General features: G+C 43.7%; 1 protein-coding gene across 1 annotated transcript in view; it reads left to right on the top strand.

Moving 5' to 3' along the window:
• The window catches only part of LOC141139167 (uromodulin-like), a 135,634-nt gene that overhangs the window by 22,249 nt on the left and 88,419 nt on the right, over positions 1-24,966 (top strand). The window contains exon 4 of the mRNA XM_073625058.1: positions 19,797-19,919. Within this exon, the coding sequence (XP_073481159.1) occupies positions 19,797-19,919 (123 nt within the window). The remainder of the gene's footprint in view (positions 1-19,796; positions 19,920-24,966) is intronic.

The following is a 24,966-nucleotide window of genomic DNA, read 5'->3' as shown; positions in this document are numbered from 1 at the left end:
CATTCACACGAGGAGCAGACATGCGTCACCCATACATGGCTGTCTTTTACCAGTAGGGGGAAGCACCCCCCGCATTCGTTGCTTGCATCCCCGTGCCAGCGTGCCATTCATTTCTACTGGGACACACAGCTGCATGGGCATAGCTGCTGTGTCCTAATATAGTAGGTGGGTTCAGATCTCTCACCACAGTATGCGTTTGGGAACCCGAAACCCACACGCACCTGCAATGTTTTATTAGGAAACAGTGGCTGTGCCCATGCAGCCGCATGTCCCAATAAAAATGAATGAGACACTGGCCCAGGGATGCATGCCACAGCTGTGCATCCCCTCATGGGTAAAAGATGGCCCTGCATGGGAGATGAATGTCTGTGCCCCATATAAATGGGGGCTTACACTTTAAGGGACAGTTACATGGTTTATAAGGTAAAAAAAAGACAACGGTCCATCCAGTAAAAACATAGGTATCGCCCTTTGGGACTTTATATGAGGTATGCACAATTGGCCGATGAAATTAACAAATCTAAATACAGTAAAAACATTTATTGTGGAAATGATCACACATGAAAGAGTAGCATAAACAAAGGCAAAGCCGATACAATTTTGCACATAGAACTAAAGAGTTTGGACACTTGGTCTCCAACCAAGCCTCCTTATGCCGCGTACACACGACCGGACTTAACGGCATACTTGGTCCGGCGAACCGCAGTCTGTCGGACAATTTGATCGTGTGTGGGTTCCAGCAGACTTTGTTTTCTCAAAAATTTGATGGACCTAGAAATGAAACATGTTTCAAATCTGTCCGACGGACCAAAACTGGTCGTCTGTGTGCTAGTCCGATGGACCAAAACATGCTCTGAAGCAAGTACAAGACAGAAGCACTCGGTCTGGTAAAACTAGCCTTCGTATTGAAGCAAGCACATTCCTCTTCTGTGATCTTTTAATACAGCGCATTCTTTTTTTCTTTATAATGCGAGAGGAATGAAGTTGTTTTGCTGCTTATATTCACACAGAGTTCTCACAAACTACTTTCTTCATGATGTATCCTCATGCCATGACTAATATTGTAGTTTTTAAAAGCCAGATCTCCAGAAATAATGTATAAAATTATTTTTTGGACTCATCTTTAGTATTTTTATATTTAATCAATATCTATTTTACAATGTGTGCTAAATTCTCAAAACTGTTAGTTTATTTATTTATTTATTTATTTATTTTTTGGAGTTTCAAGTTACCACAATAACCTTGCACATGATTGGATGATAAAATCAGCAGAGCTTCCCCTCATTTCAGATCTTCCCCTCAGATTTACAGCTACTGCACTTCCAACAAGTGCACTTGCAGTGCAATTTATAAAGTGCACTTTGCACTTGTACTTTGCACTTGAATTGCAAAAGTCTTTTTGACATGTACTTGCCTACTCACAAACAAAATGTGCTTTTTGAATCAAAACACATAGTCAATAATGCAAGGTAAAGAAAATATCCATTTATTTTTAGAAAAACATAAATGAGGAAGGCAACACTGGAGACACTTTAGGAATGTGTGAAGCCTTTTGTCCCCCAGGACACACATCAAGTTCTTGGAAAATAAAATTGGTATCTTGTGACTAGGGAACCCAATCTGCATCTTCTGTCAGACCGGACAGAAGCCAGGCAATCACCTTCGACTCTTCCCTGCAGCCTTCCCTCCATGCTTCTCTGCAGCCTTCCTTAGAGGCTGTGCCTCTGGTGGTGTACTTGGGGCAGGAGGAGGAGGAGGCGTAGCAGGAGGAGTGGATTCATCTGCAATATAGCTTGTTGGAGTAAGCTCCCCTCTCAACCCCTTCTGAAAGGCCTAAAAAAAATAAGCCCCTCACAGAGGAGGCGTTGCTTCTTTTCAGGTTCTAGCAACCTGGTGGCCATATACATTCCATAAATGAAAGAGAGGGGACACAGGGAAGAAAGAAGAGTGCTGCTCACCCCTGATGATTGAAACAAAAAAGAGAGAGACGAATTCCCCAATTGGGGTTTTTAGGCAGCAAAAAAAAAGGGAAGGGTAGAGAGGCCAATACGTAAAAATGTATCTTTATTGTACAAAAAACTTCAACACACTGGTTAAAAAGAATGAGCTCACATAGGATGTTTACCAATACATGACACTCAACACATACTCTGTATATATATGTTCATGACAACTTGGCATGTGCGTTTGACTTGTGGCAAAATTATGGACCTGACGCGTTTCGACCTATATATTCCAGGTCTTCTTCAAAGGTCAATTTGCTAAAATTATATCAAGAAATACATGTGTCAAAAAAATTAGTGTATATTGGAAACAAGTACATAGCATATCAATACAGCATATTTACCCAATAATGAGTGTCCTAAGCCCAGGAGCTTCTTGTTGGGTAGATCCCTTTAAAATCAAAAGATTGCCCGTTCGCCTTCCCCCGGAGGTCTCATGGCATCACCGCCGCAGCCCCCATTCCCAGGGGAGGATCCCAAAAGGATGTGGCTTACAAGAGGTCACACTGTAAGGCACCCCCTATGCGCAGACCACCCAGCCGGTCAGATAGGGAAGACACCTGCAGCAACAACCCAGGGAGAGAAGAATAACAAAGATAGAGACAATGTATATTATGTATTGGTGTGCACTCCAACATAAGGTCTAAGAAGTGCAAAAAGTGTATATATGTTTGTATCTGCTTGGTTATAAAAAACCATAGCTACCTATATCCACCCATTACATTGGCCGTGGCCTGTGCGTACTGGGTGTATGTGTCTGTGCGTAAAAAAAAAAAAAAAAATCCGCACAGACATGTACATATGTGTGTGCACACACACATATGTATACCATACTTATGGTTTTAAGGTACCTATTTTAATACGAGAGATATGGCGGAGTGCACACTATGGTAAGAGAAATAACAGAATCAAGGAGGGAGTAATAGATTACAAATTAGTACCTCAACCCTGTAGAAAAGTGTAAATGAAATAGGAAATGTGATTAATGAGAAATAACACTGAGAAGTGAAAAAAGTTGTAGGAACCAAGGACGTGAATCCCTGATGTGGACAACAGGTATGTGTGAAAGGTGAACACGCAAAAGAGTGAGAAACAAAAACCATCTAAAAATAATGAATGTGAAAACCGGGTGAACAAGTGCCCACAGGTGGGGAAAGAGAATAATGAGGTGTGCCAAGTATGTTACCTAATAAACAAGGTAAAAGCAGTGCAGAAACCACACTATGTTGCCCGGTATGCTTGCACTTAGGTATGACCTGACCCGGGATTGGTCACTGCCTAGAACTGGCTGAATAAACGCCTGTCCAGGTTACCATTTGGCAAGTCTGAAAGTATAAAGTAAAATAAAAAAATAAAAAAATAAAATAATAAAAAATATTGTATACATTTGAGTATTTAATGGTCATTGTAATAAACCAAATGTTATGTTATGGGGCAACAAAAGTGCAATGACGTAAAACAAAATAGTGTACTTACAATGTGAAGCCGCAGGAGAGACCGTCAGCTGGACAGAAAGTGTTCAGAGTGATAAAAGAAGGATGTGGAAGTGTATATAAGCCCCTAATATTAGGGCGGGACTCCACATGGGTTGATTGGTAGCAGGTGCCAGTATTCCACTAATAAGACCGCTCCGGGGGGACCGAGCCCGGGGGCATGGCGGCCGCAGGGCGGCCTCGTGTGATCTCCTCGGCGTTCAGGGCGAGCGAACGCCCCGTCCACTGACGTCATCACCGTCGCAAATGCGTGACGCACCCGCATCACGTGGCACGCGCGGGGCCCCGCGCATGCGCAGTGAGCGGAAACGTCCGGGGATGTCCCTGAACGCCGCCGGCAAGGGGGGCAAGGCCTCCTCCTCTATACCACTGGGCACGGCCTCCTCCTGGCTGAGCTCATCCTGGGTAAAAAAAAGGGACATAGTTGTAATTTTTGCTTCCTCAATCACACACAATTTTCAGCTCATGACTTTCAAATATAATTCTAAACAAATAGAAAAGGCTATCTTTTTGACCCCACCATTATTCTAGCTGATCACCAATATTTGAAGTACATTTTTGGCCACTACTGTCTAGTGATATGTATACATATTAATAATTGTGATGAAATCATTTTTTGTGAAGCACTTAAAACATTTTTCAGTTTACATCATTAATATGTACACAATCCCAAATTCACAAAAAAGTATACCTGGCTGAAGCTGGTCGCATCCACTTCATCAAGGATGAAAGGGCCCAGTTCTTCCTGGGATGCCTCAGCTGGGGTGGAGGGAAGGGTGGAGGTGGAGGGAAGGCTGGAGGGAAGGGTCAAAAGTGATTGCCTTGCTTCTCTCTGGTCATCCAGAAATCACAGTTTTTGGTAGTACCACAGCTTGGGGACATAAAACTGGTCTGCTGCTGCTCCTGATCTGAGGGAATCCTGGATCTTCTTGTGTTCCCGCCTGTACATATTGCGCAAGATACCAATTTTATTGTCCAAAAACTTAAGGTCTGCCTGGGGGACTCGAGTCTTGACAAATTCCAAAAGTGTCCCCAGTGTTGCCTTCCTTACATGTCTAATAAAATACAATGGGTGCTTGACCTCCCACAGGTTTCTGTTCTCTTGATACAGCTCAATAAAACATGACAAAAATTCTTCCTCTTTAAAGGGATTCATTTTTGCTGAAAGACAAGACACAAGATAAAAACTGTATTGTCAGTCCAAACTCCCAGTATTATTTTCTGCAGAATCTAGGGTACACATACACACACACACACACACACACACACACCAAACACATGCACCAAACACACACCCACGTTTAAATCTTACCTTCGTTTCTGATGCTCGCTACTTCCACTCGGACATACGTAGGCCAGCGTAACAGCTTTATATACACTGCGCATATGTCATGCTAAGCCTGCGTTGCCCGCCCCTGACGTTCTTTAGTATGATTCTTTCCCGCCCCTTCACTCTTCGCTGCGCAGTGGCAGTATATAGAGAAAGATGGCGGAGAGATTATCTGGAACTAGCACGGAGGAAAGCCCGGAGCCGCAGCCATCCAGATCCAGGAGGAGATATAAGGCCACCAACGTGGCCTTTGAAGAGATGGTGGAGAGGGTGTCCATATTGAGAAGGGAGGACTATGATGCCAAAAAAGGACCGTACACCCGACCCAATATGCAGAAGGACAAAATAATGTCCTCAGTTGTCACCGCTCTTGAACAAAAATTTGGCATAAAATGGGCTAAAGAACAATTGAGAAAGCGGTGGTCTGACCTCAAAACTAGGGAGCCTGAACAATATTGGCGAATCAAGAAGATGATTAAAAAAAGTAAGTACTTGTTGTGTGTTCCTATTGAGATACTTAACTTGCATGCTGATCCATATGCTTTTCGTTTATACAGCATCGTTCGTAAAGACCGTTCTTTTGAAACTACATATGATAATAAGAAAATGACGTTTGTTTTGCTAGAAATAGGATGATACAGGGTTCTACATACATTTAGGTCTTGATAATTTGTCGTATTCCAAAAAATGTGGGAATGTTGTGTAGATGTGTTTGAAACTAGAATGCTTCTTAAAAAATGATTCAGTGTAATGTAAGGACAGGACACAGCAGCTGTTTCCACATCTGGACTCAGGAGCACTAGTGTACTATGTGACACCAGAGAAAATTTTTGAGGGTAATACACATAGGGGCTCCAAGGGATACTTGAGGTGTCTGCATCTGTGAAACTTGCATGAAAATGTGTATTGTTTTGCATTTTTGGTTAGAGTGAATTTTAATCCTGTCTTCAAAAATTTGGGGGGAACAAAATGGCAACTTCTAAGCAACGTTTCATATTCCTTTTTCAGGACTGAAATATCACTGTGTTTTAAGTATACCTTTTGTTTAATTCTCATAGGGGAGAAAAGACTCAGACAACAGTCTGAGGATCCCAGGACCCCCCCAAGTCACCAGCCTGAAGCAGGAATTACCCCAGCCCAAGACCACGCCCACCCGACGAGCTTGAGGAAGGAGAGGTGGAGGAAGTGTGCGATATTTGCACCCCACCAAGTGAGTGACTGACACCCCAGCTTAAGTTAATCTATTTAGTCGTGCATATTTTTCTAAAATTTGTTATCCACACATTTTAGGTGATGTTCTGGTTGTGGAAGGGCAAGCGGCGGAGCCATTTAGCACAGACAGTGCACAAAGACTGATTGGGCAGATAATGTTGTGGAATGGGCAAATTGATCGAATGCGTGAAAAAATTGACAGCATGAGAAATCGGCTGGACAGCATGCAACAGGAAATGAAGAACATGATTGATGTTTTGGGCAGAATCTAATAACTTTTTGCCTAAAAACATCAATCATGTTCTTCATTTCATTGTCAAGTTTTTCATTTTTCAAATGTTTTAATGTGTGAAATAGTATTATGAAAATGTAGCAGATGCACATGGTGTGTCATCATGTGCTATCTTCCATCAGGGGATATCAATGTACTTGTTTTGTGTTTGCAACCCCTTCATCAGAATAATGTTAATTTGTGAGAGGAACAAAGGGATTGCACACACAAACCACGTCCATTGCTCCCCCATGATGGGAGATAGCACGTGTTGACTTGAACCTTTTTTACTCCCAATTTGTGTGCATCTGCTAAATTTTGTTTTTACATGGGTGACATCACCAGCACCATTTTTGACATGTTGAACTTTGTAAGTTCCTGTTATTTCTTTTGTATTATGTTTTTAAAAACCCTGTTGTCAAGCCTAATTTTGTAAACAAAATATATTTTTTACAAATATGCCTAAACTAAAAAAAAAACAAAAACAAAAAAAAATATTGTTCCTAAAAAAAAAAAAAACCTAAACACGTTAAAACAATATGCACCTTTCAATGTGCGCACAGTAAAATGTTTTTACTACTACAATGTGTGTGGCTTATTATTTATCAATAACAGTTTCTTAATTTTTTGTGTGTTTACAGTGACAAAGGGCCTTATTAACTAAAGGGAAATGCACTTGCCACTACAAGTGCACTAGGAGACAGACAAAACTAAATGCAAACAAGAATAAAAACAAGAGATTTTTGCCAAAATAATTTGTGTTTATTTTTTAAAAGATTAAAGTTGTTGTTGCACTGCAATGCCCCCCCGACCATTAAAATAATTGACATATCTGTCACGCACTTGATGGGTGGTTTGGGGGGCCAAGCCAGTATGGCCAGTATCCAGGCCTATGAGTGGATCTTCACCACTAAGTCCGGCCTCAGGCCCAACTGAGATAATATATGTAGCTGAATGTCGTCTCAAATAATTATAAAGAATGCAGCAAGCCATTATTACATGATTTATCTTGCATTCCACCAGATTTATGTTCTGGCCAGAATCCCGAAGGCATTCTGCACAACACTTATTTCTCTGGCCAGCCGGTAATTAAATACCCTCCTCTCAGGGGTGAGGAACCTTTGGGGGAACGACCTCATCAAGTGCTCGCCAAGAGCAAACGCTTCATCAGCGTTGAAAACTGAGGGGAGTCCATCAAAGTTCTGGTCATCAGGTGGAAATCCCAGGCCACCAGTCTGGAGACGCTGGCACAACTCGGTCTGTGCAAAGATTCCTCCATCGGACATCCGGCCATTCTTCCCCACGTCCACGAACATAAAATCCAATTGTGCCGAGACCACCGCCATCAATACTACACTATGAAACCCCTTATAGTTATAGTAGTAAGACCCCAAATGGGGTGGTGGCACAATGCGGACATGCTTCCCATCAATCGCCCCGACACAGTTGGGAAAGTCCCAATGGTCAGCGAACTGGGAGGCCACAGTCTGCCATTCCTGTGTGTTTGCAGATAACTGTGGAGTCAAACAAGAAAAAAAAATATAAGTACTTTTAAACATAACTTTGCTAGAAGATTACCCAAAAACATTCTAAAACATTTTTAATATGTGTTATTTCCAAAAATAAACATAAGGCCCACTTATAAGATTACTCACCCCCTCTGATGGACCATTGATCAATTTGTATGTTCTAATTTGGGAGAAGAACACACCTGACATTTGGCAACATTTGAGGGGGTGGGGGAGGGGTTCTAATTTGGGAGAAGAACACACCTGACATTTTGAAACATTTGAGGGGGTGGGGGAGGGGAAAGCAGTACAATGGAGCTGACAATATACATTGTTAAAGGGACTATAGGCTAGAGGTATAAATGGACCCAGGATTGCATGGTGGGGAGGTTAGTGAAGGTAAATATGCATGTAGGGCAAAAAATGATTAATTGAAAAAAAACAGGCATGCATGAAGATAACGGGGACATTCACAGCATATTCCAAGCATGGTAATTATGTAACGAGGACATTTAGACAATACATTAGCAAACATGAAATATATATCATATAATGTTAAAGGATAACAGACTTACCTGCATATAGTCCTTCTGCAGGACCTGAATTATAGCAGAACAGGTCTCTGGGATTATGATCCCCAGAGTCTGGGGGGAGATGCCTGTTGAGAACTTCAAGTCCTGAAGACTTCTCCCAGTCGCCAAGTAACGTAAAGTGGTAACTAGCCTCTGCTCTGCAGTGATGGCTTGCCTCATTCAGGTATCCTGCCTGCAGATATAAGGGGTCAGCATAGCCAGCAGACGTTCAAAAACGGGGTCCGTCATCCTGAGATAATTCCTAAAAATCCTCAGAATTATTCTCACGGATCTCACGGAGCAAAGGCATGTGCGAGAATTGGTCACGCTGGCGCAACCAATTCTTCGTCCATGAACTCCTCCTCACCCTGTTCATGGACTGGACTCAGGTCAAAGTATTAACTCCAACACCAAGTCCCCACGCAGCACAAACTCGAGAATGAGTACGTCCACGCATCATGGCTTCAAAACGGTCGGCTGGTCAAACAAACAAACTTAGAACAAAAGCATTGAAGAACAGCAAGGCCTATGATGAGCGACCTGAAGATCAGGAACGAGCGGACCAGAACGGCCTGCTAGGCAGGTTACGAACTGACCAACATGCACTGAAAACCAGATACAAACCTCACAAGCACAAACTGAACCGCAGAAAACGATCAAAATAAGCCGAAGTGTGAAAAACGCAAATCGTTGCTAACTAAACTTCTACTAACGCGAGATAAACACGAGATTAGCAGAAGGAGCCCAAAGGGTGGTGTAGTGGGGCTTGAACTTCCTTTTTCTAGTCCTGTCATACGTGCTGTACGCCAGCGGACTTTTGGAGTGATCGTGTGTGTCCAAGTCCGTCCGTTTGTAAGTTCGGCCTACGCTACAAAGTCCGTTGGAAAGATCGCCGGACCAAGTATGCTGTAAAGTCCGGTCGTGTGTGCTTCCAGAGAAGGGCAACGCTGTAGAATATGCTGTACGCTGTAGAGAATAGGGGCAATTGGACTATCTCAGTACAATATAAACTGGGGTGAAATCAGATATGTAAACAGAAATTTTGGAAATTAAGTGATGTAAAAATGTATTAATACGACATGATGAAGCTAGTAGAGATGCTATCCCTGATCTACTATCCCACTGTGATCTTCCCCATTTGGGGATCATTATCTTGGTGATACACCTGGATTGTTACCATGCTTTTAATCTGTTTTTGATTATTCATCATGTGTTTTGTATTAATACATTTTTTACATCAATGAATTTCCTACATTTCTGTTTACATATCTGAATTTACCCCAGTTTATATTGTACCGAGATAGTCCAATTGCTCCTGTTCTCTAAGGAGGCTTGGTTGGGGACCAAGCATCCGACCTCTTTATCTCTAAGTTTCTGGATGATGGTACAATTTTTTACTTCTTCCTTATTACTACTATTGTCATAGAGCAGTGGTTCTCAACTCCAGTCCTCAAGACCCACCAACAGGCCAGATTTTAAATATTACCTTGGGGAGATGCAGAATAGAATACTGCAATCACTGAGCAGCAAATGATATCACCTGTGATGTATTTCAGTTATCTTGTAAACCTGGCCTGTTAGTGGGTCCTGAGGACCGAAGTTGAGAACCACTGCCATAGAGGCTACTCCTATCTTTCTTTACAATTTTGCACATGGTTAACCCTTTCATGACTAAGCCAATTTTTGTAATTTGGTGTTTACAAGTTAAAATCCATATTTTTTGCTAGAAAATTACTTAGAACCCCCAAACATTATATATATTTTTTTAGCAGAGAATCTAGGGAATAAAATGGCGATTGTTGCAATATTTTTTATCACACAGTATTTGTGCAGCGGTGTTTTAAACGCAAATTTTTGGAAAAGTGACACTTTCATGAATTTTAAAAAATCCAAACAGTAAAGTTACCCCAATTTTTTTGTATAATGTGAAAGATGATGTTATGCTGAGTAAATAGATACCAAACATGTCACCCTTTATAATTGCACGCACTCGTGGAATGGCGACGAACTACGGTACCTATGAATTTCCATAGGCGACGCTTTAAAAATTTTTTACGGTTACCAGGTTTGAGCTACAGAGGAGGTCTAGGGCTAGAATTATTGCTCTCGCTCTGACGATCGCGGCGATACCTCACATGTGTGGTTTGAACACCGTTTACATATGCGGGAGCGACTTTTACTTTTATTGCTGTCACAAGCAATGTAAACATCCCTTGTGACAGTAATAGGTGGTGACAGGTACTCTTTATGGAGGGATGGGGGGTCTAAAAGACCCCCCATCCCTCCTTTACACTTCAAAGTATTCAGATCGCCGAAAATGGCGATTCTGAATACTGTGTACTTTTTTAAATTCGGCGCCATTGGCAGCCGAGTAAACGGGAAGTGACGTCATGACGTCGCTTCCGCGTTTACAATGAGAAGGCTGGAACGAAGCCGCTCGCAGCTTCGTTCCAGCCCGCCCCCAGCCGCCGAAGGCAGCCGAATGGACACCGGGCCTCCCGATCGCACGGGAGGCCCGGTAACAGCGGCGGGAGGTGGCGGGAGGGGGGGGTGTCCCCTCCCTCTCCTCCGGTATAACAGCCGAGCGGCTTTTAGCCGCATCGGTTGTTATACACGGGTAGCCGATCGCCCGCTGTAAACAACGGTACCGGGATGATACCTGCAGCTGCGGGCATCATCCCGGTATAACCCCGGAATGCCGAGTACGCATATATGCGTACGGTCGGCGGGACGGGGTGCATTATATATGAAATACACGAGTATGCATAACATCTATAAAGAAGTGCCATGACAATAAGAATATTATTTATGTTATACATAACATCGAATACACCCGACGTGTTTTGCGAGATGTGACTCGCTCTTCAGGGGTGGATGCATGTAGGATATATCTGAAAATGAATGACCTAAAAGGTAATGTAAAACACAAATAAATAATGGACAAACGGTAAGAAGGGCCTTACAGAGAAAGAAAAGACCCCATACTCACCAATCAGCAAGGCCTATGTGCCTGTGCCCATGTTCACCAAGGATGGCAGCAATATATGCTTGGGAAGGGAGCTGAGGGAGTGGAGCCAACCAAAAAACCCAGACCAAGGAATAATCGGAAGGCGGACATGGCATGGGTAGAAATGAGTGACCTTAGAGGTCCTAGATAATCCATTCAGGTGTCATTTACATAATATAATATGTATATAATAAAAAATTTCTGAATTGGCAAAATAATCATAAAGTATATAATGAAATGCATGAATGCATGTATAAACCAACCTGTTGCAATGGTAGGACGGATAATAAGGCCATCCAGTTCAAACTATGTGTATGTAGGTGTGTGTGTGATTTTTATTATCTAACATTTCTCACAGCACTGTATATTCTGCTTCTTGAGCAAGACATCTAAACGTTTTTGAAGCTGTTGATACTCTCAGCTGAAAGCTCTTCCTGGGGGATAGAGTTCCACATGTTTAATGCTCTAATAGTAAAGGACACTTTCTTCGGTCTTTCTTCTAACCTCAAATTATGCCCATATGCCCTCTTCAAGGACCTTAGAGTAAACAGTTTTTTGTTCTGGAGTTCTGGAGTCATCTCTGATAAATTTGTACATTGTAATCAAGCATTTGTGTTCAATTTGAGCCTCCCTGTCATACATGTGGCCCCAGCCTCCAGGTACTCAGACCTTCGGTCCTCCATTAGGGATGAGCTTCGAGTTCGAGTCGAACTCATGTTCGACTCGAACATTGGCTGTTCACAAGTTCGCCGAACAGCGAATAATTTGGGGTGTTGGCGGCAAATTTGAAAGCCGCGGAACACCCTTTAAAAGTCTATGGGAGAAATCAAAAGTGCTAATTTTAAAGGCTTATATGCAAGTTATTGTCATAAAAAGTGTTTGGGGACCCGGGTCCTGCCCCAGGGGACGTGGATCAATGCAAAAAAAAGTTTTAAAAAGGCTGTTTTTTCAGGAGCAGTGATTTTAATAATGCTTAAAGTCAAACAATAAAAGTGTAATATTCCTTTAAATTTCGTAGCTGGGGGGTGTCTATAGTATGCCTGTAAAGGGGCGCATGTTTCCCGTGTTTAGAACAGTCTGACAGCAAAATGACATTTCGAAGGAAAAAACCCATTTAAACCTACTCGCGGCTATTGCATTGCCGACAATACATATAGAAGTTCATTGATAAAAACGGCATGGGAATTCCCCACAGGGGAACCCCGAACCAAAATTTAAAAAAAAAATGACGTGGGAGTCCCCCTAAATTCCATACCAGACCCTTCAGGTCTGGTATGGATATCAAGGGGAACCCCGGCCAAAATTTAAAAAAAAAATGACGTGGGGTTCCCCCTAAATTCCATACCAGACCCTTCAGGTCTGGTATGGATTTTAAGGGGAACCCCGCGCCAAAAAAAAAAAAAAAACGGCATGGGGTCCCCCCAAAGATCCATACCAGACCCTTATCCGAGCACGCAACCTGGCAAGCCGCAGGAAAAGAGGGGGGACGAGAGTGTACCCCCCCTCCTGAACCGTACCAGGCCACATGCCCTCAACATTGGGAGGGTGCTTTGGGGTAGCCCCCAAAACACCTTGTCCCCATGTTGATGAGGACAAGGGCCTCATCCCCACAACCCTGGCCGGTGGTTGTGGGGGTCTGCAGGCGGGGGGCTTATCGGAATCTGGAAGCCCCCTTTAACAAGGGGACCCCCAGATCCCGGCCCCCCCTGTGTGAAATGGTAAGGGGGTACTTACCCCTACCATTTCACTAAAAAACTGTCAAAAATTTTAAAAATGACAAGAGACAGTTTTTGACAATTCCTTTATTTAAATGCTTCTTCTTTCTTCTATCTTCCTTCATCTTCTTCTTCTTCTGGTTCTTCCTCCGGCGTTCTCGTCCAGCATCTCCTCCGCGGCATCTTCTATCTTCTTCTCCTCAGGCCGCTCCGCACCCATGGCATGTGGGGAGGCTCCCACTCTTCTCTTCGTTTTCTTCTCTTCTTCCTTTTTCTCTTCTTCTCTTCTTCATTTTCTTCTCCGGGCCGCTCCGCATCCATGCTGGCATGGAGGGAGGCTCCCGCTGTGTGATGGCATCTCCTCGTCTGATGGTTCTTAAATAACAGGGGGCGTGGCTACCTGCTGACTCCGCCCCCTCTGACGCACGGGACATGACGGGACTTCCCTGTGGCATTCCCCGTGACGTCACAGGGAAGTCCCGTCAAGTCACCATGCGTCAGAGGGGGGCGGGGTCACCGGGTGGCCCCGCCCCCTGTTATTTAAGAACCGTCAGACGAGGAGACGCCGTCACACAGCGGGAGCCTCCCTCTATGCCAGCATGGATGCAGAGCGGCCCGGAGAAGAAAATGAAGAATAGAAGAAGGAAGAAGAGAAGAAAACAAAGAGAAGAACGGGAGCCTCCCCCATGCCATGGGTGCGGAGCGGCCCGAGGAGAAGAAGATAGAAGACGCCGCGGAGAAGATGCTGGATGAGAACACCGGAGGAAGAACCAGAAGAGCCAGAAGAACCAGAAGAAGAAGATGAAGGAAGATAGAAGAAAGAAGAAGCATTTAAATAAAGGAATTGTCAAAAACTGTCTCTTGTCATTTTTAACATTTTTGACAGTTTTTTAGTGAAATGGTAGGGGTAAGTACCCCCTTACCATTTCACACAGGGGGGGGCTGGGATCTGGGGGTCCCCTTGTTAAAGGGGGCTTCCAGATTCCGATAAGCCCCCCGCCCGCAGACCCCCACAACCACCGGCCAGGGTCGTGGGGATGAGGCCCTTGTCCTTATCAACATGGGGACAAGGTGTTTTGGGGGGCTACCCCAAAGCACCCTCCCAATGTTGAGGGCATGTAGCCTGGTACGGTTCAGGAGGGGGGGCTGCACTCTCATCCCCCCTCTTTTCCTGCGGCCTGCCAGGTTGCGTGCTCGGATAAGGGTCTGGTATGGATTTTTGGGGGGACCCCACGCCGTTTTTGTTTTTTTTTTTTTGCCGCGGGGTTCCCCTTAAAATCCATACCAGACCTGAAGGGTCTGGTATGGAATTTAGGGGGAACCCCACGTCATTTTTTTTTTAAATTTTGGCCGGAGTTCCCCTTAATATCCACACCAGACCTGAAGGGCCTGGTATGGAATTTAGGGGGACTCCCACGTCATTTTTTTAAAAAATTTTGGTTCGGGGTTCCCCTGTGGGGAATTCCCATGCCGTTTTTATCAATGAACTTCTGTGTGTATTGTCGGCAATGCAATAGCCGCGAGTAGTTTTAAATGGGTTTTTTCCTTCGAAATGTCATTTTGCTGTCAGACTGTTCTAAACACGGGAAACATGCGCCCCTTTACAGGCATACTATAGACACCCCCCAGCTACGAAATTTAAAGGGATATTACACTTTTATTGTTTGACTTTAAGCATTATTAAAATCACTGCTCCTGAAAAAACTGCTGTTTTTAAAACTTTTTTTTTGCATTGATCCATGTCCCCTGGGGCAGGACCCAGGTCCCCAAACACTTTTTATGACAATAACTTGCATATAAGCCTTTAAAATTAGCACTTTTGATTATTCATGTTCGTGTCCCATAGACTTTAACGGTGTTCACGCGTTCGAACAAACTTTTTTCCTGTTCGCATGTTCTGGTGCGAACCGAACAGGGGGGTGTTCGGCTCATCCCTAATCATCAGCAAGCACTGACATCGAGCTCTTGATTCCAACCTCCATATCATTAGTAAACAAACGGAACAGTATTGGCCCCAAGACAGAACCCTGGGGCACGTCACTTACAAATTTAGACCATTCAAAGAATGAGTCACTTATCACTACTCTTTTGGTCATGACATGTAACCGGTTTACTATCCATGTACATATAATTTAATTAACTCCAACAGACCCTAGAGGTTTAAAATTCCATGGTATGTATAGTGTTTATAGACATTGGAGGGGTTCCAATTTAACCAGGGAACTTTTGAAAAATGAAACTTTTTGGATATATGATCTTGACACATTTAAACCTAAAGAAATTGGTATCAGCTGCTTTATAAGTAACTACAAATAATGTATGAGAATAAGTACAACCTTTAGGGATGTTTTATTAAGATTTTCCTTAAATATAATTTTTATGTTATTATCATTACATAGTTACATAGCTGGTAAGGCTGAATAAAGACATTAGTCCATTCAGTTCAATCTGTGTGGGCGTCTGTATGCATTTATGTCTCTATTTCCCATATCTCTGTATATTGGGTACACTAAGATGCCTATCTGAAAGTTTTTTTCAATTGTCGACACTTCTTTCTGAAACCACTGATTGTGGAAGGGAGTTAAAAATCCTTGCCATTCTATCAGTAAAGAACGTCTTATGCCCCGTACACACGGTCGGATTTTCCGATGGAAAATGTGTGATAGGACCTTGTTTTCGGAAATTCCGACCGTGTGTAGGCTCCATCACACATTTTCCATCGCATTTTCCGACACACAAAGTTTGAGAGCAGGATATAACATTTTCCGACAACAAAATCCGTTGTCGGAAATTCCGATCGTGTGTACACAAATCCGACGGACAAAGTGCCACGCATGCTCAGAATAAATAAAGAGATGAAAGCTATTGGCCACTGCCCCGTTTATAGTCCCGACGTACGTGTTTTACGTCACCGCGTTCAGAATGATCGGATTTTCCGACAACTTTGTGTGACCGTGTGTATGCAAGACAAGTTTGAGCCAACATCCGTCGGAAAAAATCCATGGATTTTGTTGTCGGAATGTCCAAAGTCCGACCGTGTGTACGGGGCATTACTCAGTTTAAGGTTAAGCCACTTCTCTTTCAACTTAATTGATTGACCATGTATCCTCTTTATCTATCTATCTATCTATCTATCTATCTATCTATCTATCTATCTATCTATCTATCTATCTATCTATCTATCTATCTATCTATCTATCTATCTATCTATCTATCTATCTATCTATATATATCTATATATATATATATATATATATATATATATATATATATATATATATGTATATAAACATATGTCCTCCTAAGCGTCTCCTCTACAGGGAAAACAAGATTAATGTGTGTAGCCTTTCCTCAGAACTAAGGTCCTGCAGCCCCCTTATTCATTTAGTTGCCCTTCTCTGGAAGCACATCCTTCCTGAGGACTGGTGACCAGAACTGGACAGTATACTCAAGAGGGAGCTAAACCAGAGTTTTGTAATGTGGTAGAATTATAAACTGGTTTATCCCCCTTTTTGTACTTTTCAAATAACAGTTTTATTAGTTATCTCAGCAGGTAAAAGAACAAAAACACAACACAGTGAATTCCGGGTAATACTAGAACTGGGACATAGCAAGTACAGACATTTTAGCAGTAAGTGGTGCTAGATCATTGCTAAGTCATACTATGAACTGTTAGATCAGGGGTCAGCAACCCCTGGCACGGTTGCCAGAGGTGGCACGCAGCTGCACTTCGGATTGCACGCAAGAGCAATCCGGCAGACTCATCTCCCACACATGAAAGCCGCCCAGCGGCTGCATACAAGCAAAGCAGAGCGGCTGGTTCACTTCACAGCCACCTCTCTTCCTGCTCACTTCCCTGCTCGCACTTGATGGTTCTGCACTCCTCGATCTGTGCAGTGAAGCAGTTGGACACTCCAGAGTCCAGGGGGCATCTCTCCTATTGTTCTGGTAATTATGCACTGCTCCTCGGTGGCAGCAGTAGTCTTTCATCCTGAACCATCTTATGGCCAGCCCTCTCTAATCAGTGTACAAGTACATATGCATCTGCTACCTCTGAAAACTCCTCTCCCTTAGCAGCCCGGCACCTGCCTCAGCATCTGCAGGGGAGACCATTATGGCCAGAAAAGTTGAGGCTGTGGATGAAGTTATTAGCTTTGCATTTAACTGACTTTTTGTAACTATTACTTTATTACAGGCTTTGTAAGTACTACAAAGCAGTACTTGCAAAGCCTGTTATACTTACTGCTTTGCACCTGGCTTTGTAAGTACTGCTTTGCACATGGCTTTGCATGTGCTGTTTTGTAACTAGCTTTGCAGTACTCACAAAGCCAGTTACAAAGCAGTATGTACAAAGCCAGTTAAAAAGTGGTACATACAAAGCCATTTCTAGAGCAGTAAGTATAACTGTTTTATGAGTACTATTTTATCAATGGTCTTGTAGGTATGGCTTTGTAACTGGCTTTGTAAGCAGGGCCACCATCGAGGGGGTAGGACCATATGGATGTAGGGGGACCGGGCCCCAACCAGAGCCCCCACCAGGGCAGTGTGACAGGATAGTGCCTTGCTGTTCATCACACAGTGAGCAGGCGGTCAAAGAGAAGGCAAGCAGAGCAGCAAGGGCAACTAGGACGGAGTGCTCTGGAGGGAGAAGATCTCCACTGCCTCTCTGACACCCTAAAAGGTGAGTAGCAGCACCTCTTAGAGCCTGGACTCCTCCAACCTCCTCTCCGCTCCCAGCATCAACAATGACGGTGGCTCAGAGGACGAGGACTGGCAGGAGGCACAGGCAGCCAGGGGTCTGCTGGAAGTAGCAGAGCACCTTCATTGTCACCCAGAAGGAGAAGGAGTCCTGCCCGCTGATGGTCAGCAATAATGTCCTACTGCTGGCATGGAAGGTACCAGGCATCACACACAGTCACCCACACACAGACAGGCGGGCACAGGAGTGACTGCAGACAGGGCTAGGGGGTCTCTCTCTCACCTCCTCTCTCAACCCCTCTCTCTCTCTCTCTCCACCTTTCTCTCTCACCCCTCTCTTTCACCCCTTCTCTCTCTCTCTTCCCCCTTTCTCTCGCTCTCACCCCCCTTTCTCTCGCTCTCACCCCTCTCGTACCCCTCTCTCTCCCCAATTCTCACCTATCTCTCTCTCTCTCGCACCCATCTCTATATCTCGCCCCCCTCTCTCGCCCCTTTCTCTCTCTCCCCCTCTCTCTCTCTCCCCCCTCTCTCACTCCCCTCTCTTTCTCTCACCCCCCTCTCTCACCCCCCTTTCTCTCACCCCCTTCTCTCTTCCACCCCCTCTCTCCCTCCCCTCCCCCTCTCTCTCTTTCTCACCCACCCTCTTTCTCCCCCTCTCTTTCACCCACCCTCTCCCTCTCTCTGACCCCCTCTTTTCACCCCTCTCTCACCCCCCTCTCTCTCTTTCTCTCTCCTCCCTCTCTCTCTTTCTGTCTCTCACCCCCCATGAAGAATATGGAATTTTGGGGATGGGACTGAAGGAGGAGCTGGAGAAGGACATGGGGAAGGAGGAGGACATGGGATGGGGGGGACTGGAGGAGGACTTTTGCTGCCTTGATAACTCTCATACATTTCTTATTAGATTCTTTGTATTGCTGGAATGCTGACAATGTTCTTTTTGTCTTTACATTTTTTAAAGAACAGTTTTTTCTCTTTAATATGCCTTTTTACACTAGAATTTAGCCAGCCAGTTCTTTTATATTTGTTACCTATTGGAATATACTGGCTAATGCCCTTAATTAAAATGTTCCTAAAGCACTCCCAATTTTCCCCATTTAATGTCATGAAGCACAGTTTGGTAAAGTTGTCTCTCTTGAAATTTTATGTTTAATTGAATGTAATGTAATTACAAACCTTTTCATTTTTATTTTGTATATTTATATCCTTTTTACTTTTTTCTTTTCGTGAGCTGTCAGCCATTTACATGTTATTGTTGGAAATCATATATGTAGAATAAGATGTATTTTATAGATTTTATTTTTGAATGCATGGTATGGGGAAAGTAGAAAATACTTGAGGGTTTCTCTATGGATCTTTGTTTTTTTAATATAGATGGCAGATGTGATTGGGCCTTTCCATAGTCTCTGTAGATATGGAATACTTATATTACTGCATATTATTTGCACTTTTAAAGGCGCCTATCAAAGGATAATAGAGCATTGCTTTGTTGGGTGATATTATTTATGAATTGTTTAATATGTATTTATTTTATTTCTGCATGTTTTATATTTATATTTTACACATGTAGAAATATCAATATTTAATCTCACTAATATTTCACTAATGAGGTAGCTACTTCATAGGTTATTGGTGAGTGCACAATGTTGGCAATATACACTTTCATATTTTAAGAAACATCAAATAACAGTAAATTACCTAAAGTGACCATCAACATTTGCCCCCTACTGATTTCAATGCAAACTGATAGTAAATGTACAGATTTTTAAATACATGCATGGAATTGGAGTCAATCTGAATTTGGCTACATAGTACTTGTTCTCCAGTCCAGGAAGAGAAAGAAATAATTTCAAATTGTCAATCATTATTATTTTAACAGCTTCTCATTTTAAAATATTATTCTGCTTTATAATAGAACTAGAAATCTAATTTTTAATTTGCCCACTCATTAGGCTTTCAACTATTTACTCTTATCCTTTTTCTATTTCAGGTTTTCTTTGTGACCACTGGTCTTTGCAACACTGCAAATGATGCAGATTTTCTTATTTATAGGGAAATTGCATCAAGGAGCTTTGGACATGTCTTTCAAGTCGATGCATCTGATTTAAATATAGTGAGTATCTATTTATTCAACATTATATCCAAATATTATTGGCAATAAATATAATGTGCATAAAGTCCTATCCAAGTTAAAATTAGTGCAGTCTTTATAATAAAGTGCAAGCATGCAGAAACTTTTCACGGTGAAGAAATCACAGTGCTGTGCCCCCCTCCTATGTTCCCACACTCACCAACAGTTGTTGTTTCTTAAGCTAACAATAACAGTCACTGTGCACTTAAATGAGAGTATCCTGGTCTTGGCCTTTGTTTTCATAAATCCTGCTCTTCCAATATGGTGGCTTCAGTAGTGAAAATTAATTTCATATAAAGGGGATTATAAAGTGATCTACATAGCATAATCCATTTTTTTAAAATTATTATTCCTTAAAAACAAGCTACATTAGCAAAAGAACTATGTACCAAGGGGCAAAATGCCAAACTGGAAACGCCGGCCGGATGTGATGTCACTGGGAGTCCCCACTAACGCGCTTCATCCCTTCCACAGGGCATCGTCAGAAGCTAGGGATGCCAGTGATTGGATCTCCTTTTCTGTCACTCGCCACTCCCACTCCTCCCATATAACCACCTACTACACCCTATAGATGAGGTCATTTCCCATGGCGATAACAGCAGGCGCCATGTTACTACACTCAACATATCGTTCAATACTAAAACAACAGATAAAATATAAGAAATTTTAAAATATGATATCTAATACATATATAATTCCTATCTAAAATGTATTATATGGTCTAAGTATATACAAACACATTTTTTTTTTTAAATAACAAACATATTATACTTACCACCTCTGTGCAGTTGGATTTACACAGAGCAGCCCAGATCCCCCTCTTCTCGGGCGCCTCTTCTGTGCTCCTAGCCCTTTCCTCCTATTGTGTGCCCCCTTAGCCAGAAGCTATCTATGGGGGCACCCGAGCAGAGTCAGCACTCTGTGTATCCATTCAGACACGGAGCCCTGACCCAACCCCGCCCCCTCTCTCCCCTAAATTGGATGACTGATTTTGATTGACAGCCGTGATAGCCAATTGTGCCGCTGCTGTGTCTCAGCCAATCAGTTGGAGTGTCTGGGACAGCTAAGATACTTGTGGACATCACTGCAGAGAGAAGGGGCTCAGGTAAGTGATTGGGGAGGCTGCTACACACAAGGTTTTTCATCTTAATGCATAGAATGCATTACGATAAAAAACCTTCTGCCTTTACAACTTCTTTACAATATCTTTCTACTATTATTATTATTATCTACTATTTTTTTTAATTTATGCTACTAATGTCCTCTAAAGATTCCTCCTTTGATGACTATAGGCTCCATTCACAAAGCGGTATCTTCCCGCATCTGAGTAAAAAATGTTTTGGGCATTCACTAAAAAACAATGCAGTAAGATGCCTATCACTACTCTATGTGTGAATTAGCCCTAAAAGGTACCAATGCCGACTGGCTGATCTCCTGTGTTCACTATGCTGCAGGGTATGTATTTATTTTTAACCACCTCCCGCCGACTATATAATAAAATGATGGGTGCAAAATGGCTCTCTCGTTCTGGGACGAGGTCATATAATGTCCACTGCACCTGCACCTGCGCACGTGCGGGGGGTGAGCAACAGGGCAATCGGTGGTGCACTGTGTCCCTGGGACATGGCACATCCCTGATCTCGGTAAAGAGGTTCTTTACCCATGTTATCAGATGTGTCCAATCACAGCTGATCACATGTACACAAGGAAATGCTGGTTTTTGGCTTTCCTCTCCTCACACTGATAGTGTGTGAGGAGAGGATAGCCGATCAGCTGCATTTCCTCACAGGGGAGATCTGCACAGATAATCAGTGCAGCCTCAACAGTGCCCAGCAGTGATGCCAGTCAGTGCCCAGAAGTGATGCCAATCAGTGCTGCCTTTCAGTGCCCATCAGTGCTGCCCATCAGTGCCGCCAATTAGTGTCCATCAGTGCCACTTATCTATGCCCATCAGTGCCACCTATAGTGCTCATCAGTGCAGCATTTCAGTACCGCCTATCAGTGCCACCTCACCAGTGCCCATTAGTGCCCATCAATACAGCCTATCAGTGCCCATCAGTGCCGCCTCATCAGCGCACATCCGTAAAGGAGAAAAATTACTTATTTACAAAAACAGAAAATAAAACTTTTTTTTCAAAATTTTCAGTCTTTTTTCATTTAAAATAAATAATTAAATACCACTGAATGAAAGCTCAGTCTGCCTCAAAAATTTAATTTTGGTACAGCGTTGTATGACCGTGCAATTGTCATTCAAAATGCGACAGAGCTGAAAGCTGAAAATTGGCCTGGGCAGGAAGGGGTGAAAGTGCCCCGGTTAAAGAGATGCTATCACCAACTAAATAATGCAGTAAAAGCACAGAAGAATCGTGTCTTTTAAATGCTTTCTTGCAGTGTTTTGCTTTTAATTAACACATTTTTAGGCTCCTTTCACATTAACGATCGGGTCCGCTTATCCTTTTTTCATGTAGACTTAATTGGAAACTTCGTTCTCGTCTATGGGCTCAGATGTAAATGGTTTACACTCATCTACATCCGATCCAATCCGATCCACTAAAAACATCCAGTGGATCGGATGGCAATGGGGTGTAAATGGAGAGGAAGTCCATTTACATCTGACAGTCCATAGAGGAGAGTGGGCTGTGTCTGTGTCCGCTCTGCATAAAGGGACTCCGGCTGTCATCCGCCTGCTTAGTAGGTGTGACAGACCTAGCAGAGGCAGTTGGAGAGGACTGAATGCAAGCCTGTTGCCTTTTGATTATGGGCCCTAGCATTTGGGGGAATGGTGCTCTCTGTGAGCTGTATGCCTGGGGACCCTGGGGTTGGTGTTACTTTGGATTCAGCTCCATGTCCCCCCAAAACACACAGACTCTGGGGACCCTTTATATGCCATATTAGAATGATAAGACTAATTCATTCTGTTGGGACACATCCTGTGAGGAGATGCTGGTGTCATCCATTCCAACTACCTGTGTTTATGTTAATTGAATGAGCTGATGACATTGTCCTCTATACAATGTAGGAGACGGGACGACTCCTATTAGAGCTGCTGCTATTGTGAGAAGGTGTCCTGTGATAATTAACTCAGTCTGGGCAAAAGGTCATGTCTCAATCACCTAGGCTGTATAAAGGATTAGTTAATTAGCTCATGTTAATTAGGTTAATTAGGTTCCAACGGCATATAAAGTCTTGTAATTTTGATTCTAAAAAAAAGTGAGTTCATGTTAGCAACAAGCAAGTGTCGCCTTGTTTTGTGCTCAGAGAGGTTGGAATATCTGATATCTGTATACAGACTGGGAGGAAGTGGTATATGACGGAAGCACTCAAGCGGAGTGTGGAACGTTCCGTGACATTGGTGGCAAGCAGCGGGAAAGCTTCCTGCAGTCTGGGACATCCAAACTTCCATCTGGATCCAAAGTCCAGATAGCAGGAGAGGAGAGGTACAGATACCAGCCGCCATGGATGAGGAATTCAGAAGGAGGTTGCGAGAGATGCAGATACAGCACAGAGGACCAGTATCGGAGCAGGTCCTGCTGGAATGGTGTGATTCTATTCGCTGCAAACTCTGGAAGGAAGCGCTAGCCTGTGAGCAGCGACACCAGGGAAAAGTTCTCCCCTCCATCGAGGAAAGGTACTGGTCGCAGTACGGACTGCGGGTGCGGTTTTTGGGAGAAAAACCACACAAGAAACAAACAGCTGAATTAAGCAGGCTGGTCTGGGCAGAAATAAAGCTGGATGAGAGCTACAGAGCCCTCCGGTGGCATGTATCCCAAGCATGTCCCTGGATAGCGGATGACAGCCCAACGGAAGGCTTAAGCTACGGCGGCTTGGGACTGTTGCATGTGAAGCTGACAGGGGACTCTAACTTTGGGAGTGATTTGGAGTGGCAGGTGGATGAAATCATGGATTTCAGAGAAGGGCTACTGAACATTTCGGAAGTGCACTGGGCACAGGAAGATTTGGAGTTTCTTGCTGTTCAGGAAAGGGAGCTAGAGATCGCCTGCAGACGGCTGCTAGACATTGCTCAGTGCCAGGGCTGGGCTCCCTTTGCCTGGGACTATCAGGAAATACCAGCTGACAACCCTGAAATCCTGGCTGAAGAGTCGGCAATGTGGCAGAGCAATAGTGTGCTTTGCCAACCTGCCCCCACAGCTAGGGAGGCGGAGGTCTTATGGCGGATGCAGCAAGTGCTGACTGACCTTGATGATCCTGTTTCTGCATGGGATGATCTTGGATGGTGGAATGTGCCTGTCCAGCAGCATGCCAGAGAATCTGCAGTGGAAAATCTGGAGATTGCCATCCCCAAACCTGAAGTGCTGACAACCGGGCAGAGCTCTGCTAACCTCTGCCCAGCACTGATAGCATCTTCTGGATTCCATGGACAGGAGATGGTGAACCTCCATCCCCAGACACCAGTTGCAGAGACAGGGGATTTGATAGACTTTTCTGCTGAGGAAGAACCATCAGGTGAGCCCCCAGCAGAAGAGTTGGGATTAGGGCCAAACTTCATTGCGCTCTGCTCAGCACTGATGGCATCTTCTGAGTTCCATGGACAGGAGATGGTGAACCTCTATCCCCAGACATCAGTTGCAGAGACATGGGATTTGATAGACTTTTCTGCTGAGGAAGAACAACCTGATGAGCCTCCAGCAGAAGAGCTGCTATCAGGGCCAAAGTTCACTGTGCTCTGCCCAGCACCAACAGTGGCTTCGGCTTTCTTGAGAGAAGAGGTAGTCGGCCTTTCTCCCACAACACTGACAGGGACATGTGATTTTCTGCCAGCAGCATCTATGGAGTTACAACAAACTTCTCCAGCTGAAGATCTGGTAACTGAACAGAGGGTCCAAGACCTTTGTTCCACACTTGTAGCAATTCCAGAGACTGAGGATTTGATAGACGTTTCTGTAGAGGAGGAACCACCTAGCAAATCCCCAACAGAAGTGCTGGCAACCGGACAGAGGGTCCAAGACCTCTGCCCCACACCTGCAGCAATTGTGGAGGCCCAAGGTGAGGAGGTGGCAGTCTATCGCGA

The sequence above is a fragment of the Aquarana catesbeiana genome, linkage group LG04, assembly GCF_042186555.1.
Source record: "Aquarana catesbeiana isolate 2022-GZ linkage group LG04, ASM4218655v1, whole genome shotgun sequence".
In the NCBI taxonomy this organism is placed as follows: Eukaryota; Metazoa; Chordata; class Amphibia; order Anura; family Ranidae; genus Aquarana; species Aquarana catesbeiana.
This window is presented reverse-complemented; position numbering and strand designations above follow the sequence as displayed.